Raw genomic sequence first — 17,649 nt, 5'->3', positions numbered from 1 at the left:
TTTCAGACAGTGAGCCAGTGAGCTTTGCGAGCGACCCATAAAAGATAACTCTTCACCTGGATTCATAACTTGTCATGAATTAAACTCAATTGACCAAGTAAAGGCTGAATTCTTCATTTGTACTAAAATGATGTAATGTGCGCTTCATGCCTCACCGGTGCCATCTAATTCCCGGCGTGAAATCGGATTCTCCCCAAAATCATTCGTTTAATCGGAACAACACAGAAATGCAAAAGCGCAGATGTAAAGAGGTGCGCGGCGCCCTTATCTCATCCATCATCGAGGCAAAAAGTGTCAAATTACGCCTTGGGTGTCATCGGAGACGCTTCCCACAGCTGTACGGGGGGCTCCGTCTTCGCATTGGGGGCGCCTCTGCTCTTTAATCACACCTGAAGGTTTTGGGTTTCACGCATCAGTCGTGCTGAGTGATCCACCTGTGCACACAAAGCTTTTTTTAATTTTTATGTTACCTGAAATGTTATCATCTGTGGAAAGAAATTGTTTTGGTTCCGGTCTGATCGGCATGCCTTACTGGCGTTCGACGATGACACGGTCCGTGGATCATCCTTGGACGGGGGCGGGGGGTTGGTCCGCAGCGTGAGGTTGTCCCACGCGTGTGGGTGTGCGCACGAGCTCGATGTCGATTGAGACAGAGGTGGAATGATCAGCACGTGATCTTGCGGCCGTGGAGAAGTCATAAAAGCCAGCAGAGGACGAGTCGTGCTCACACACACACAAAAAAAGAGAAGAGCTTGTTCATCCGCACCCAACCAAGAAGGTAAAACACTTACTGCAACACTATTATTATTATTATTGTTATTACTAGTATCCTACCTCTCTTTTAATTCTTGCAGATAACATGGGTGATTTTTTTCCTTCGCCATACGTGACGACAGCAACGGATGACTTTGTCACTGTGAGTATTTGTCGTTGGAGCAGTGCCATCGCGGCTTGTGAATTACGCTTTGCTGACTTGATTAGAATATAAACAAGAAATAAACATATTCGGTTGGACTTCCCTTCCGAGCTTTCATCTATTCACTTTAAATGTAAAGTTGTCCGATAAATTGGCAAAAAAAAAAAGTTCTTGGATTGGGCCAAATATGTTTTTTTTTCATGCTTCATACATGTAATCCACGTAAAGAACCATTTGTATATATATATATCTGTACAAAAAAAATACAAACACATGGTTTTAACACCTATTTGAAGGAGAAAAAAAATATAAGGAATGAAATATCGATTGAACTAGTCGGTAATGGAAATGAATAAATACTTTGTATTTCAATTTCTAAGATTCTTGTAGAGTTTTAAAGAATACTGTGATTAATGCTTCGCTAACAGCGTTCTGCCTGCTTAAATGCCAAGAAAAAAAATAATGGAAACAGTTTATGGTTATGTTTCACTACACTCTCTATCTCGGTCCCTCATCTAACCTGACGGCCCCCCCCCCACCACCACCACCCTTACACACACACACACACTGTGGATGGTAGCAGGAAGTCATGCAGCGATGTGGTTTCTCCAGGCGAGATGCGAGCAGCTGCATGAGGCGCACTCCGTCTCCTCGCTCTGGTTAACTTGACAACGATTTTGATGTCACGTCACCGCACCTCCACCAGGAGCTTCTGTGTGTGTGTGTGTGTGCTCCAAGTGTGGCAACAGATGGTTTACTAAAAGGGGGGAGGGGGGGCGTAGGGGGGGGGGAAAGCAAGAAAAGACAAACGGTTATATCTCTGACGCTGTCCGAGAGGTAAAATTGTCAAGAACCAATCAGAACGCCCGCAATTTCTTTGATGTTTTAGCAGGACCCTTTCGATTACTCGGGCGACTACGATCTGGGCCCCACCCAGATCACCGGCATGTGCGACAGGAGCTGGGTCAGGCAGTTCCGAGGCCGGTACGAGCCCCCCCTCTTCTGGATCATCTTTGCGCTGGGCGCGGTGGGCAACCTGATGGTGGTCTGGATCTACACCACCGTGCGCAACCGCCTGAAGACCATGACGGACGTCTACCTGCTCAACCTGGCCGTGGCCGACCTCCTCTTCCTGTGCACGCTGCCCTTCTGGGCCGCCGATGCCATTAAAGGTTGGGAGTTCGGCGGGGGTCTCTGCAAGGCGGTGTCTGCCGTGTACAAGATCAACTTCTTCAGCAGCACCTTCCTCCTGACGTGCATCAGCGTGGATCGCTACATCGCCATCGTGCAGGTCACCAAGGCCCAGAACTGGAAGGAGAAGCGTCTGTTTTACAGTAAAGTGGCCTGCCTGGCGGTGTGGCTCGTCTCCACTCTCCTCGCCCTGCCCGAGTTTCTTTTCGCCCGCGTGAAGACGGACCTGAACGGGTCGTCCTTCTGCGTGCTGGTCTACTGGAACAACGCGAACAATCGCACCAAGATCCTGGTGCTCGCCCTGCAGATCTGCGTGGGCTTCGTCCTTCCCGTCCTCATCATGATCTTTTGCTACTCGGTCATCATCCGCACCCTTCTCCAGGCCAGGAGCTTCGAGAAGCACAAGGCCCTGCGCGTCATCTTCATTGTGGTTTTTGTGTTCCTGGCCTCGCAGCTTCCGTACAACGGGCTCCTGATGGTGGAGGCCTCGCAGGCCGCCAACGCCACCATCACAAACTGCGGCGTGGTCAAGCGCTTCGACGTGGCCGGACAGGTGGCCAAGAGCCTGGCTTACATGCACGCCTGCCTCAACCCCTTCTTGTACGTCTTTGTCGGGGTGCGCTTCAGGCAGGACCTGATGAAGTTGTTGCGCTCGTGCACCCGAGGACCCGGCAGAGGCGGGATCGCCAAATTCCAAGCCGTTCCCAAACGGCCATCGGTTGGGACGGACACCGAAACCACACCGGCTCTTTCATTATGAACATTATCATCCATCGCTTTTCTGGAGGATTGCCGGTATGTCGTGACGAGCGTCACAGTTGAGCCACAAAGGCGGTTGTGCACAGCCATGTTAGATGAGGCCTCTTTGGCACATAAGTAGACAGACTTGAGCCAGGCCGTTGTGTCATCCTCTTTTCTATCTGCACCCTTATGACCATTTCGGACAGATTAGACCTTCTTCCACATCTGGGAGGAGAAAGGGCTCCGTGACCGTCTACTTGATTTTTCTGGCCTCCATTTAAACGTTGAACTGAGGATATAGTCTTCCGGTAGTTCATGTTAGTATGATATCGCAAGTATGACGGATTAAAAGGAACAGGTGAAGGCTTGCGCAGATTTTTTCAATTGGTGCCGTGACCCGGATCATACAGGTAGTCACTTCAAGAATAAGACTGCAAGCATTAAAGATAAAAAGACCTGGTGGAGGTTTGCTCAGAGCCATTTAGTGACAATCTGCAAACACCTAAAACGGCGCTGTGATTCGAACCCAGAAACGCTCGACTGCGAAGCAGAGGTGCTACCCGCTAGTCACCGTGCTGCATAAACAAATCCCAACCATCCATCCATTTTCTGTTGTGTAAATAGGGTCAATAGGGTCAATAGGGTCAAGGGGAAGATAAAGTCAGGCGGGGTACACCCTGGACTCGTTGGCTAGCTATCGCAGTGCACAGATAGACAAGAGTTTGGCGGAGATTGGGCAAGAGCGAGGGTACATCCTGGACTGGTCGCACGTCAATGACAGAGTACAGCAAGCAACCATTCATACTCCGATGGACATGTGACCTTCAATTTACATTAGATGCAAGTTTGGGGGATGTGGGAGACCCAAGCAAACAGAGCAACAACTTGCAAAGTGCAAGAATCTCGACTATGAGGCAGACGCGCTGCCTATTTTGCTCATCTTTCAAAAATATGGACTAAATTGACCTTCTTGTACATAATGTATACAAGTGTAAATATTGTGCTGTGCGTTTGTCTCGTCACACTTGGTCCAATACGTCCATTAAAATTTTGTCCTCTCTATTTTCAGATATTTAAAAAAAACAACAACAAACATTCAAACTATTTCTGTCAGGTTCGAGGGCAAACGCTGACGTCATGAGTTGAGAAGGGCAGTGTGTCAATCCCATGTTGACCAACGTCGCGTTTCCATCAAAATTTCTGCTTGGCTCTCGACGAAGGCGGACGCTTTTTGCACTGCTCCTCCTGCCCTCACCCCACCCTTTCCGTGCTTGCCACTTAGTCCTTGTGCTGTCTTTGTCTAACTTTTTTCCTAGCCTCCTACCGTATTTTTCATCCGAAGAACTAACCATGGAATTAGTTGGCTGGTCTCTCGATGTAATCGACAAAATTTTTTCGACTGATCGGCGCCAGTGAGGAGATACAGACCAAGGACTCAAGGCTGTCTGGAATTGTTGGCGGCCGTCTATCTGGCCTTTCCCCTGGATGGAAGTACGCATGGCATCTAGGGCCCCCAACCAACACACATACACAACTGGACAACTACACGCGCATACACATCCTTGTTATCACCGTCTTCATCGCTCCGATTCTTTTTCCCCCGTGATGTGGTTTGATATGCGGAGCGCAACGGTGACCGTGCAGCTGGTCATTTCGGCCGCGTCGCGGTTACCCCCCCCCCCCCTTTCCATTCATCCTCCCCCCTTATTACATGTTATGTCTTGTGACTTGTTGTAACTGTCATATGCTTATTTATGTGCTAGGGTCTTTTTTATCCTGGACTTAAATTATCCTCGGAAAAGGATAGTTCCAGCGTGTTTTCTTTCCCTCTCCCTACCCAGCGTTTTCCTTTCTGAATTCTGATTGTAATTTCCTCATTGCAGGACAATTAAAGGATATCTTAATCTTAAAACCAGCTCAGACGGTTGCCATTTGTTTTTGTTTTTTTGTAATCTCTTCCATGCTGCCCTCCCGTCTCATCCAAGTCATGTGATTTAAGTGGGGCGTGGCTTCTGGGGGGAAAAGCTCATGAAGTGGAACACGGTGACCTGTCGGAGACCTTTTAGGTGATGTGACCAGCAGATCTGTCAAGCCCGTTGAGCATTTATTCCATATCCTTGAGATCTAGTACACTTTATCCTCCCGAGCAAGACAATTCAACGCACTGCTTCAACAGCGGTCTTACTCGTCATTTTGGTCAAATTTTTTCCCCCACTACGATTGCAATTTTTTGGCCTACCACAGAAAACAATCTACAGGTTGTTGACAGCAGTTCAGGATTTCACCCCCCCCAAAAAAATTTTTTATTGCAGTTGCGGTTTATGGCCTCTAAGCGGCAATGTTGTCCATAATTTTGCATGAGTGAAGACACTAGGTTTCTCATTATCTAGTAAAACACTACATTTAGCGTTCCCCCATTGCCACAAAACAAAATGGCATGGAGTTTCTCAGCTGTTTCACACACGACGATCTTTGGGGTGGGGGTGGGGGGGTTTAAAGTTTACCAGAACAACTAATGCACTCCTATCTGTGAGGATAAAGAGGGTACGAGTACACGCCAATATGGATATCAAAAATAATGAAAGAATGCTCAACGACTTTCCAGAAGCAGAATCAACTAATGATTAAAATCTCAATTAAAAAGCAACATGGAAAAAAAGCAGCAGCAGCAGCATGTAAGTGACAAGAGCGTTCATGTAACGTTCGTGTGCCTGTGAAGAATTTGCATTCGGCGAAATAACATGTTGGCTGTGCTGCTTGTGGTTGCCGTTGGAAGCTCAGAATAGATCGAGAACCGCTTTGCGACTTTACAACCCTTCATCAGAAACACAAACCACCAGAAACCTGCGCTGCCCTCTCGTCGCTTCCGTTGAGATTAGGGTTAGGGTTGCAAATTAAGATTCAAGATTCATAATAGGATTTCAAACTAGGTTTAGGGTTTAAAATTAGAGTTTTAAAGTAGCCTTTGTCCACAATAATAAAAATTGGTGGGCTTTGATTTGAACTCCAAACAAACTTAACTGCAATTTTTGTTGTTGTTTTGTTGTTTTTTTGGGTCATTTTTCGATAATGAGTGTACGACGATCCTATTGGCTGGACTTGCGGTGGCTGCCGTAAACCCAGCGTGTGATTGGTCGTTACTACCGCCACTCTCAGCTCGGTTCCACCTACCACCCCCGCTGGGAAATCAAATCCTCCGGTCCTCCCGAGAGCGCCGCAGTCCGTCCATCCATTCGTCCATTGTCATTTCCCGGGAGACTCCTGCGCGCGGGGAAGCATGCTGGCCTGCACACGTCTGGCTTTGCTGGGACTCGTGCTGCTCTGCCAAGGTAAGATTGAGGACAAGCTAGGGATTGGCAACACTTTGGACTCAGACAGATTGCTTTTAGAATATATCAGATTGTTTTAGCCAGCATGAGAACAAGGTTTTCATTTCAGGCATTGAGGAAAACAGCGGTGGCGACTCATGTGACAACTTTACGGACCTCAACCTGTCTCACTGCTTCCTGGGAACCAGCCTGTACGTCCGCCTGCTGCTGTACACTCGCGTCAACCCGGCGTGCGGGCGCGAGCTGCACCACCAGCGCTTCCCGTCCGAGCCGCTTTTTAACCTCTCCCGGCCCACCGCCTTCGTCATCCACGGCTACCGTCCCACCGGAGCGCCGCCCGTGTGGATCGACCACCTGGTGCGTCTGCTGGCCGAGCAGCGGGACGTCAACGTCATCGTGGTGGACTGGAACCGCGGTGCCGCCAACCTCAACTACCTCACTGCCGTGGCCTACACGAGAGAGGCGGCCCACAACCTGACGGGATTCATCAGGAGCATGCAGGTGATACTTGCTGACATACAAAAACCTCACAAAGAGGAGGTACATCGCCTCGTTATGGACTATTGGAACTCCATTTTGTGGTCTGACGAGACAAAAATACATAAGGTTGAGATTGTGACTTGGAGTATAAAGAGACGCGTGTCTTGCCTGCTATCACGGTCTGAATGATGCTGGCACACAACCTTCAATCGGTCTCGGAAGGAAGCCTCATTCATTCTTGAGTTTCTCCTCAGGAGGAAGGAGCCTCACTGGACTCCATGCACCTCATCGGCGTCAGCCTTGGGGCGCACCTCGCCGGGTTTGTGGGTGCCAACCTGAAGGGAAAAATCGGACGCATAACAGGTAACATGACTGTGAGGTTCAAATGAAATCTAGATATCGCGAAGACCCACCTACGATATCTGTCCACTCCTACTATGAAACATCTCAAGTGCCTTCTTTGTACTTTCAGGTTTAGACCCGGCCGGGCCTCTCTTCACTAGCGCCACACCAGATGAGAGGCTGGACCCGTCGGATGCCATGTTTGTCGACGTGCTGCACACTGACATGGACTGTGAGCAGCAAACACGCTTCATGAGCTAGCAACTGGCAGCAAAAGTGCAACAAATACATATCTGCCATCTAGTGGTGAATGATAATATTACAACTTTAAACTGCAGCTGATGCATAGTCACAGTTAGGCCCTTGCAAAATTACAAAAACAAAATTATCGCGAGACTCTTGGTGACGTGAATTTGAAAGTGATGACGGGTAATTTGGGTGTCTTGCAGCTTTTGGCCTGCGGGGGGCTCACGGTCACATTGATTTCTACGCCAACGGGGGCGCCGACCAACCTGGCTGCCCCAAAACCATCTTTGCCGGTAAGCCACACGTACACACACACACACAAACATTTTGGTGTTTCAGAAATCAGCGTGTCACATCTCCCAAACAGGAAAGTCTTACTTCGTGTGCGACCACCAGCGGTCCATGTTCCTGTACCTGTGCGCCCTCAACGGCACGTGCAGCCTGACGGCGTATCCGTGCGCATCCTACGCAGACTTCCTGGACGGACGCTGTCTGCAGTGCGAGGCCTTCAAGCCCGCTTCCTGCCCGCAGCTCGGTGGGGCCTTCTCCAACATGCAATAAGCAGCTCCAGTAGTTAGCCAAGAGATTGATGATAATGATTACTGACAACAATGTATTTTGTTTCATCTTCAGTCTATGATCGTGACATGTAGTGAAAGGCACTGAGTGACAAAAAGTGTATTTTGTCACGTGTAGGCTATGATGTCATCCAGTGGCGGGAAAGTCTGTTGAAACTGGGACAGACCAAAGCGTTCTTCAGCACCACGGCCTCGCACCCTTACACCAGTAAGTCTGGTTGCAAATGCTGAACCATCAATTTGCGATTCCTCCCATTAAGAAGTGATTCTGAAAATCGCCCCACCTTCAGCATGCATTTTTGTGGTTGATCGCAGAGCTGAATTACAGAGTGGACATGGTGACGTGGAACCAGTACCTCCGCTGGGGGGTCGTTTACATCCGCCTCCACAGCGGCAGGAACGTCACCGAGGCCCGCATCGACCAGTGAGTTAAGCCTGCTCACAAAACACATCGTCCATACATTCTTTTGACGTTATGGTCCTAATTTTAAATTCATGACATCGTCTACGTCAGTGTCATAAGGACAAGGAACACCGTTCCAATTATTTTCCCATTCTAAAATTTTTTGGGAACCTTTCCGCCAATTATTCACTGAAATATTTGCCAATTTGAACTACCGGTAATTTCGCACTCAGGGAAAAACCCTAATTTAAAACTAGTATTTTGTCGCCATCTTGTGGCATCTATGGGCAATTCTTAACCGTGAAAATTTTTCTCGAGTCTTGTTGCGTTCATTTAGCTCATTAAATTTATTGATTGTAAAGAAAAAAAAATGTTTTCAAATGTCTGTTATCATCATGACGTAACATGTTGCTCTGATTTTTTTGCTCCCCGACTAGCAAGCTTCTTCGCTTCGAGCAGTTCACATCCACGCGTCTTCTGGCCCAGTTCGACGAAGACCTGCCGCACGTGCACAAGATCTCCCTGCGCATCAACACGGGCAACGTGATCGGGCCTCGCTACAAGATCAGACTGTTGCGAATACGACTGACGCCGCTGGAGCGACCGCAAAGGTCAGCCGAAAACGTTAAAAACGATTAAAGCGCTCGCTGCACTTCTCCAAATCGGAGCCAAGCGTGCTTGCTTCAAGTTGTTTGTCACTCCAATTGAATTACGACGTTAACGGAAATTACAGACGGCACCACTCACGCATTTTCCGTTCCCGTCCAGGCCGCTGATGTGCCGCTTTGACATCTTCATGGAGGAGAACACGGAGGTGGCGTTCCGGCCGTTGTCGTGCGACTCTCGCCTCTAATTTGACCGTGCGCTCGTCGTGTGTGTGACGACACACGCAGTGGGTTGGAGCTACAACCCGGAGAGATGCTCTGATCTCATAATAGAACAGGACCAAAATGAACTTTGAAGACTTTTTTTTTTTTTTTACCTCAACGACACTCAGGTACAAACTTTTGTTTGTGGAGATTCTGTCAGCCGGGTCCATATGCTACTCTAGAAAAATTGAGGAAACTGCATTCTCGTTGCTTGTCGAAGACGTGTCACCTTTAATCACAAAGTCAAACTCCGAGGTGTGACATTCCGGCAAAATAGGCATGATGACCCCTAAAATCTTTAAAAAAAAAAGGGGGGGGGGACTCACACAATACTGGTAAGTTTTTACTCTGTGCCTTTTATCACTTGTGTTCTGTTTCATGTTGACATTTACAAACAGCACACAAAAGATGAAGTGAAAGTTTTTTTTATTATTATTATTATTGTCACAACAGATCAAAATAAAATCTGTCCACACCTTATCGTTCCATCTCTCACATGTACGAAACAAAAGGCAAGCGGCTTGAGCATTTATTCCGTTTGCTGATTTCCATCTTAAGGTCCGTGTACAAGTACGTCCTGAATGAATTCGTAGAATTCTTTGCACGAGTACAAGATGGAAGTAAATGCTCAAACGGGTTGTCTGCAGAGCAGGTGGAAACTCAAACAAGACTACATGGAGAACAACGGACGAAAACAAGGACTCACTTTAAAGGGATGATAGGAAAGAGCATCAGGGGAAGCAGTGGGGCAGACTAAACATTGCAAACTCGTCGCCGTTGGCGGGGCGCCGTCACCAGCTGGGACCTGCCGGGAAGGGACACGCACACAAACACACACGCACAGCAGGAGGGAAAAAGAAATTGAGGTTAAGTCAAGAGGCGGCGGCTCTAATGCGGATCACGACGACAGCGGAGGATTTTTTAGCCGTGTGTGCGTGGCCGAGCGACAAGACCAAACGGGATTGGACGAGCGCTCTTGAGGTGAAAGAGGACGGCGTGGTCGTTACACAAGCCCGTGCGAAAAAAAGACATCTTAAAAAAGACGCGCTGAGCTGCGGGAGGGAACAACGAAAATACTAAAAGGGGACAGACGCCATTATGCAATTTTTGTCACGGCTTTTAACGAGTTCTCAGTCATGGTTCGGCGCCACATTTGCCCAATAGCGACTCCATCTGCAACCAACAATTGCTTGAAACAATAACAATGGTGGACGGCAAATTTGAATCCGAGATGGATTTGTGTCCCTCAGTGTATTTTTGATCCCAAATGAAAAAAAAAATGTCTTCACTTCCTGCGAGAATGTCGATTTGGAGAAATTTACTTTTTTTTTTTGCTTTGCAGTTTGACCTATTAAAGCGTGTGCAATGTGGATTTTTGCCTTGTGCAAAATGTGGAAAAAATTACTTTTACCTCAGATTTTTTTTTTAATAGTCAAAATTTGTTGACCAATATTCTCGTGATGAATAGGACGCAAATTTTATTTTCCATTTAAGTGGATGACAAAATGCCCCCCCTAATTACTCTTTGCAACCAATTATTATTTGGTTATGTTGAGCAATTAAAAAAAAAAAACACCAATTTAGCAATATTACACAAGAGGGATCGATGATTTGGTTTTAGGTTTCATTATTTCCAGAGAATTTTTTTTTTTTGAAGTGACACCTGCAACTCAGCCAGGTCTGGGGGAAAAACCCCCCAAAAAACGTAACCCTAATTTGACACATATACTGGCAACCCATACATTGGCTGCCGAGCAGTTCTGGGTGTAAACCTCCGCTCGTTTAAAATTGGCTTCTAGGTCACGTGCGCTCTTTACAACCGTTTTGAGCTCACCCTCATCATTGTTGTGGCGGTTCTGCATCCTGATGGTCTGTCCCATCTTAAACCTCGACGTGCCGCGGACGTTCATCCTGTACGGACCACCTCGCCTGAAACCCTGCACGCAAGCACGCACGGTTCAATATTCCCCAGACGACCTCGGTCCACGCGTGTTTTCGGCCTCACCGTGTTGCCATCCCGCCTGCAGTCCCGCTCGTCCGGCGACATCCCATCGGCGTATTCGTCCTTGGCAGGGGGCGGGTGGCGGCCTCCCTGTATGGTGACGGTCACGCACTCCAGACGCTTTTGACGCCGCCTCTCAAGGTCGTGTCTGAGGTCGCCGGGGCCGTGCAGCATCTGGGAGGGAGGGGGTGGGGGGATAAAAAATTAAATGGTGATGGTCTGTCAAGGTGAAGTGTGCGGTGTCACCACAGAAAAACGGGAAGTGGGCGTCACCTGCACGCCGCTCAAAACAGGAAAGAGCGGCTGGATGTCGGAGGGCGGCGGCGTCGTGTTCACGCTGAGGATGACGACGATATTGCAGTGTGGCAGACTCGGTTGTATAAAGCATCACGTCCGCCGATCGGTGTGACATACTGATTCGATGAGAACCTCTGGTTCAGCGTCAGCCCCCGCGGCTCTTCTTCACCATCGTCTCCTCGTTGCGGCGCAGAGAAGCGTTGGTCGAGCGTGATCCCGGTGCCTTTGAAGTACAGCTCTGCGACACGCACGCAAGTCAAACGTGAGGCCCGTGACCTCATTTCAAGCACAACAAGGCCAACATGCGATTCTGACCTTTGACGCTGTGCACCAGCGTGATGATTTGCTCGGCAAACGCCCCCCCGTGCGCGCCTTTGCTCTCCGGCGTGCTTCCCGACGCCTCCGGCGGTAAGTCCTGATGCTGGCGAGCGACGTTGACCAAGTCGATTGAGAGCTGGCGCTCTGCGGAGTAACACAGCGAGCTGCCAGGGAGAAGAGGAAGATGGGGGGGGGGGGGGGGGGGGGGTTTCAACATTTTGTTATTTTACCCTCCGAAAATTCACTTTTTTCTAAAAACGTAATCATCTGAGGGCCAACACAGTTTCTAGGTCGGGGGTTTGGATCCACTTGCAAGTTCTCCAGCAAGCACATTCTGGTTTGGGGTTACGTGGGTTTTTCTCCAGCTTCCTCCCAAGAATTCCAAAATTGGGCAGCTTCGCTTCAGCCATGGCGAACTGGGATGCTGTGAATGGTTCGTGCCGTTCAATCGGCGGGTAACCAGTCCGAGGTGTGCCCCCCCACCCCCTCCGTCTCACACAATGCCAGCAGGGAGAGGCTCCAGCGCACTTGTCACTCAAGTGAGGAGAGGCGCCCGAAGATCACGGACGGATGCCGTAAAGTGACTTTGAAGTTTGGGTTTATAATCATTGACTATTTGGCGGTGGAGCGGCGTCGTCGTTCATCATGGGAGGTTCGGTATTTGCGTCTGGGCATGGTCTCCAAGGGCGGGAACTGGTGCATTTTCAAAGTGAAATACTGAAAACAAGGTTCCATTTCAATGATTAAAAAAAAAAAAATTAAAAATGACATGACTTACCTGACCACCTTCACAACCTGCAGTCAGCGTTTGGCCTTAGCTATGCACAAGCACAACAAAGCTGGAAATAGCGCTCGGGTGAATGAAGATAACAAGATTGATACTACGCTGGGCGAGGATGGCGTGCCATTTGATGTCAACAGGAAGTGACAACATAGGCTGGCCTCTGATTCTCCGCCATGGAGAATTGTGGTTTACTGTGGTGGCAACCCGATCGCCCCCCCCCCCCACACTTTGACACGCAAGAAATATCCTCGCCCACCAAACGACGGTCTCGTCGGCGGTCCGTCACATGGCCTGACCACAAATCACGTCTTGAGCGCTCTTAAAGTGACGCCAATGATGTCACTTGCTTCCATCGTCTCACATCTTCGGCAAACCTCACATCACATCTTCAACACGCTCCGTTACCACTGGTGACGTGTTCTGGGTGTTACGTTTGACTGACAATTCAGCCCTCCCAACCCTAAATCGTAAGTCTCAAACTAAGGTTTGAACTGAACGTGATGATGTCACTTCGTCCTACTGTCCTGCCTGGTGACATTTGATTGACTTCAAATAATTCTTCTGTTTAATGGTGGTGGTCCTCTTGTCCCGCCTCCTGACAACGACATCTGGTTGGAAGGTTGAGCTGACATCCCATCTTCATTCCCGAAGTCACATCAATCCGGCGTGTTCTAGCGGTGATGTCACTTTTGTGCACCTCGTGGCTCACGTCGTGGATGAGGCAGTGATGTCACACATCCCCGCTACTCCTTCCGTCCTTCCTCCTCGTGGTTCCACCCGACATTCATGGATACGAGATGGCGTTACGTTGAATGGAAACCCCGCGTCGCATCCCAAGGTTCACGTCTGTGTTTTAAAGATGACGCCTCATATTTTCTTTGGCAAAGTCAAGTTGAGAGGGACGAATACTTGCGATCCCCGTTTCCTTTCAAAGGAGCCGACTTTCATTAGCATCCCGTCCAATGTCCGCGGTGGGATGGGACCAGGTCCATTGCTGCGATTCTCTTCCTCAAAAAGGAGTTTGGGATTTAGTCGTTCGTTAGCATTCATGTTCACTTGCACTTGTTGGCAAGCGCTGGATGGACGTCTGGTCCGTTCCTTGAAACGAAGACGGGACGTTCGTTGGCATCGACGGGATGGCTTCCGGGTGCGAACTTGTTGTCCAACAGGTTTACTTCTGTTCTTTTTTTTTGGAAGGACTTGGACGCTTGTGCGACTGTTGCCGAAAAATAAAGACGACTGAGGATGGTCGTTAGATTCATCGGACGGAATCGTGTGAACAGGAGGACGTCCGTTGTGGTAACCGTTTCCTATAAATGAAACCAGATTGCTCCGGATGTTGATTCGTTGTCATGTTCAGTCCAGTACGTTCAAGCTCCACGTTCGGATAAAAGGACGTCGATTACGGCGCCGCCGCTCCCGTGAAATGAAGGCGACTTGGAATGTTCCCTCGTAGCCACTTTCCGTCGGCCCGACTGACATCCTTGAAAAGATCAAGAAACTTTTCTCGCCGCTGTTCAAATTTGCCTCTCAGTCGTCGGCCGTGCGTGTCGTCACGTGACCGCGTTTGGCGTGGGAATGGATTCCGGGTTTTTGCCGCATTCCAACCGAGCTTTTCAACATTTCATCCGGATCACTCAAGTCGTTCGCCGGGGGAAAAAAGGTTCAACAGGAATAAAAAGCCGCACATTTTATTCAATGAGATCTTTGACAAGGACTTCACGAGTCTCCAAGTGAAACTTCCTCGCGGAGGTTTGTCATCATCTCCTCTTCCAAGCGTTCACCTTTCCACTTGATTCATCGTGTGATCCTTGAAAGGACTTCCGGGGCCTTCCTCGAGCGGCGTATTTTCACGTCGCCGCCGAGGTGCGACGCGTTCTAAATGTGCTGATGCGGCAGAAAGTTGCACAATTCGCCCACGTCCACCCCGATGCAGCTTCTCTACTCCAAAATGGTTCCGCCTCGGCAACAGGAAGCGAAAGCATTCCATGGAATGCCAACTCTTCCACCAGTGATGTCATCAAGAACCTTGAGGGAAGAGGTGATGTTGGGGGTTGCATCCCAATTTTCTCTCTTTTGACGACCTTTCTGACAGAACAGGCCACATGATGACAACCTTCCAATTCTAATTTTTCTCTTTTCTCCTGAAGACGTCAGACGCGAGCTGAGAGGTTTTCAATCCAATTTCCGTTCGTCCTTCTGTCACATCCGGGCCCCCCTCTGAAGAACATTCCGGGTGTCTCTCACCCTACTCGTCCGCTGCCCAGTAAAAACTCACCCTAACTTCAATTCTTTCCTCTTCCTGCTTGTTTTCTAACTTTGAGCGACGAGGACCAATGGGAATACTATACCTGGTGCGCAGGGTGGGCCGGCTCATGTCCAATTTGATGACGAGCGTTTCCTCCGTGACCACCGTCATGTTTTTGGAGTCTGGTTCCTTCCACGCACGGGGCCTGGGCCAGTCCACGTCCACGGCGCTCCTGTGATCGTTTCGGTCCACATTGGCGGGCCGGATCTGTTCCAAGCGTCTGTTGTCTTCTGTCCTGCTGGGCTCCTCCCCTTCCTTCTCCGCATTGGAGTAACCAGCTTCACTTTGGGATTTGTATCCCGCTCTAGGCTCCTCACGAGGAAGGTTTTGGTAGCTCTGGGAGTCCTGCTGAAAGTTTGTCCGCTTCCCGCTGTGACTGAACCCACCTCTGGCCACATGAGACCCGCCCCTCTCCCTCTGAATTGTCGGGGAGCCTCGTCTCGCAAAATTTGCCCATTCTTGCGGCGGGGAGCTCCTCTTGCTTTCCGAGCCGTCCCTACAATTATCTGGAAAGTGGCGACTTCTGGAATCTTCCCGGACTTCGGACCTGCTATTTGTAGTCTGGAACTGCTCTTGTGAGGAGCCTGCTGATCCGGTGCGTTTGTGTCGCAACCCGGCGTCACGGTGTCCGCCGTTATCCAAGTGTTCCCGTTGCGGTCTTTTACGGTTGTTTTGGAATCCCTGAGCGTGTTCAGTGAAGTGAGGAGTTCCTGAGCCTGGAGGATCCCGGGAGAAGTCTCCTTCACTCTTGACGGATGAGTAGCGCCAATCCCCAGAATCCTTGTTGTTGCGCCTGAACCTGCGACAGCGAGACGGCAGGTCAACATCGACAAGTGAAAGTCAGCAGAACGCAAGAAGAGGATATAGTTTGTGTGCCTCACAAGTTTGAGTTGGCTGTAAAATTACCCGCTGTGATGTTGGCCGTCTATTTCCGATTTCGGCCGCTTTAAGGCGGGCTGGTCGTCCTCTCTTTGCCTGCTTCTGTTCAGACCTTCAGTGCTCTTTTCTCTTCTGCTTGCTCTTTGCTCCTCGGATCGAACACCGGGGCTGGCGTGTCGAAACCGCCCTTGGCATCGCCAATCGGAGTCCCGCCTCCAGTCCGGCGCTCCCTGCGAGTGATCTGAGAGACCGTTAGTAGGCAGCGGTTCCCCCCGGAATCTCGGATGTGAGCAGGGTGACCGTCCTCTGCTGTTAAAACTGTGAACATTTTCTCTGAAGCCTCTCCTTGGTCTGTCTGGATCAAATCCGCCATCCCGCTGGGGGGAGCCTCTTGGGCGGTCCTTGAAGTTGCGTTGAGGTGACGGCCGCCGGTGAAAACTCCCCTCCTGATCTCGCTGACGCCAAAAGGAATCCTGCGGAGGAGGGACTTTCCTATGGCCTTGTGGGAACATGTCCTCACCAAATCGACATTCGTCATCTCTGGCATTGGGCCTCCAGTCCGATGGACCTCTATGCCGTTCCGCGGAACCTCTGTAAGGTCTGTGTTCATCCCATGGAAACCTCCTGGAAAGCAGCGCAATCACAATGAGCACATGGAACGTTTTTGCAACAGACACCAATCAGTTCCTCGAAGAATTTAAACAACAGCAACAATTTATGCAAATCCCATCCATTTCTGTTAAAGTTGTGCCATCTTGCAATCCATTTCTGGAAAACAGCGTTCAACATTTTCACAGACTTCCTGACAAATGTTATAAACCAAGCCAGTAACTGAACCACAATCATTTTAATGTCATGTTTTGTAGATGAGTTCATGTGAGAGATGTCACCAACCGAGGCAAAAAGGAACAAAATCGTAATGATTATTATAAAGTAAGCTACTACAAATAACACACAATCAAACATTATTGGGAGCAATGACAAAAAAAGAGGTAAATCCTGGAGCGACTGTAAAGTGGGCCTTGTATGTTGTCATTGCATCTACCTGCTTTGTGGTGGCGGAGACATCTGCCTGGACATTTCCGCGGCCTTTTAAGGGAAAGCAAATGTTCAGAGAGAATAAAGTCAACACAGAACTGTTACATAATGCCTTGTAAACCATTTCCAACAGACATTTCACAGCGTTCTGAAGGTTTCGTGGAATTCACGAAGTCTTACAAGTGTTTAAAATTTACAAATGACAAAAGTCGCAGTATTCTACAGTGCAATTCGTGAATGCTGTTGCCAGTCACGTGGTGCTCACAGTGGCAGCTTGGAGCGCAACTACAGGTAGCCGCAGTTAGCATCAAAGCTAATGTTAGCGCTCCCTTCTTTCACACACCTTTTCTTTTTGGGGGAGCACTTTAACTACTACGAGATGGGTCCAGTGAACGACACTTCAATCTTTAGCAAAACCTTCCAATAACACGTAAAGCTGTGGCAGCACATACAAGAAGAGATGCGCTATCTATGGCTAACTAGCAATTGGCGCAAATACCTGCGTCTTCCGAGACGTCCTCAGTCGAGTACCGCAGCGAAAACCAAGCGCGCTATAAAGCAACGAAATGTACACTCGGTGATTTCAGCTGCCAGTCCTATTTATTGATAGAAATACACGCCAAAATCGCCCTTGCGCTGCTATCCCGCCCAAATGTGACGGAAAATGGCTGAATGCGCGTTCATTTTTTTTTTTGGTCTCGCTTTTCTTCTTCGCCTTCCCATGTTTGAGGTAGTTGCAAATGACGTGTCGGCACATTACCGCCACCAACTGTTCTGGCGTATGAGGCAAATCTCACATTTCTTCAACAATTTTAACTGTAGTTCGAGTTCATCTACTGCATTCCGACTTCTTTCTGTAATAGCACTGCTTTGGCGTATGAGTTGGACACTAGCTATCAACTAGTATGCAGGTTTGCCTCAGTAGTAA

General features: G+C 49.1%; 3 protein-coding genes and 1 long non-coding RNA gene across 6 annotated transcripts; 2 read left to right on the top strand and 2 right to left on the bottom strand.

Moving 5' to 3' along the window:
* The first annotated feature begins 699 nt into the window (after nucleotides 1–699).
* On the top strand, nucleotides 700–4,676 carry LOC127593427 (C-C chemokine receptor type 9-like). 2 transcript variants are annotated; one of them, XM_052054879.1, is made up of 3 exons: nucleotides 700–778; nucleotides 855–916; nucleotides 1,809–4,676. In XM_052054879.1, the coding sequence occupies exons 2-3, from the start codon at nucleotides 860–862 to the stop codon at nucleotides 2,865–2,867; spliced, it is 1,116 nt and encodes a 371-aa protein (XP_051910839.1). In that variant the 5' UTR covers nucleotides 700–778; nucleotides 855–859; the 3' UTR covers nucleotides 2,868–4,676. The 2 variants fall into 2 exon arrangements, with proteins under 2 accessions (XP_051910839.1, XP_051910838.1); XM_052054878.1 differs by having other exon boundaries at nucleotides 718–778; nucleotides 1,806–4,530.
* A 1,366-nt stretch (nucleotides 4,677–6,042) lies between these two features.
* Nucleotides 6,043–9,202, top strand: lipib (lipase, member Ib). The gene is made up of 10 exons (XM_052054877.1): nucleotides 6,043–6,177; nucleotides 6,287–6,678; nucleotides 6,912–7,020; nucleotides 7,130–7,231; nucleotides 7,449–7,538; nucleotides 7,613–7,780; nucleotides 7,942–8,031; nucleotides 8,139–8,247; nucleotides 8,664–8,837; nucleotides 8,995–9,202. The coding sequence occupies exons 1-10, from the start codon at nucleotides 6,126–6,128 to the stop codon at nucleotides 9,077–9,079; spliced, it is 1,371 nt and encodes a 456-aa protein (XP_051910837.1). The 5' UTR covers nucleotides 6,043–6,125; the 3' UTR covers nucleotides 9,080–9,202.
* On the bottom strand, nucleotides 6,827–8,808 carry LOC127593431 (uncharacterized). Of its 2 annotated transcripts, XR_007960405.1 has the most exons (4): nucleotides 8,108–8,808; nucleotides 7,660–7,787; nucleotides 7,071–7,229; nucleotides 6,827–6,992 (listed from the first exon to the last, which is right to left on the bottom strand). It is a non-coding gene; the product is annotated as an uncharacterized LOC127593431 (long non-coding RNA). The 2 variants fall into 2 exon arrangements; XR_007960404.1 differs by lacking the exon at nucleotides 8,108–8,808 and having other exon boundaries at nucleotides 7,660–8,079.
* A 302-nt stretch (nucleotides 9,203–9,504) lies between the features above and the next one.
* Nucleotides 9,505–17,450, bottom strand: zgc:112982 (uncharacterized protein LOC503771 homolog). Its single transcript, XM_052054872.1, has 10 exons — nucleotides 17,221–17,450; nucleotides 16,729–16,772; nucleotides 15,711–16,307; nucleotides 14,848–15,603; nucleotides 11,710–11,876; nucleotides 11,512–11,632; nucleotides 11,371–11,434; nucleotides 11,101–11,271; nucleotides 10,930–11,032; nucleotides 9,505–9,900 (listed from the first exon to the last, which is right to left on the bottom strand). The coding sequence occupies exons 2-10, from the start codon at nucleotides 16,761–16,763 to the stop codon at nucleotides 9,887–9,889; spliced, it is 2,028 nt and encodes a 675-aa protein (XP_051910832.1). The 5' UTR covers nucleotides 16,764–16,772; nucleotides 17,221–17,450; the 3' UTR covers nucleotides 9,505–9,886.
* Nucleotides 17,451–17,649: the final 199 nt, after the last annotated feature.

The sequence above is a fragment of the Hippocampus zosterae genome, chromosome 20, assembly GCF_025434085.1.
Source record: "Hippocampus zosterae strain Florida chromosome 20, ASM2543408v3, whole genome shotgun sequence".
NCBI classification, from domain to species: Eukaryota; Metazoa; Chordata; class Actinopteri; order Syngnathiformes; family Syngnathidae; genus Hippocampus; species Hippocampus zosterae.
This window is presented reverse-complemented; position numbering and strand designations above follow the sequence as displayed.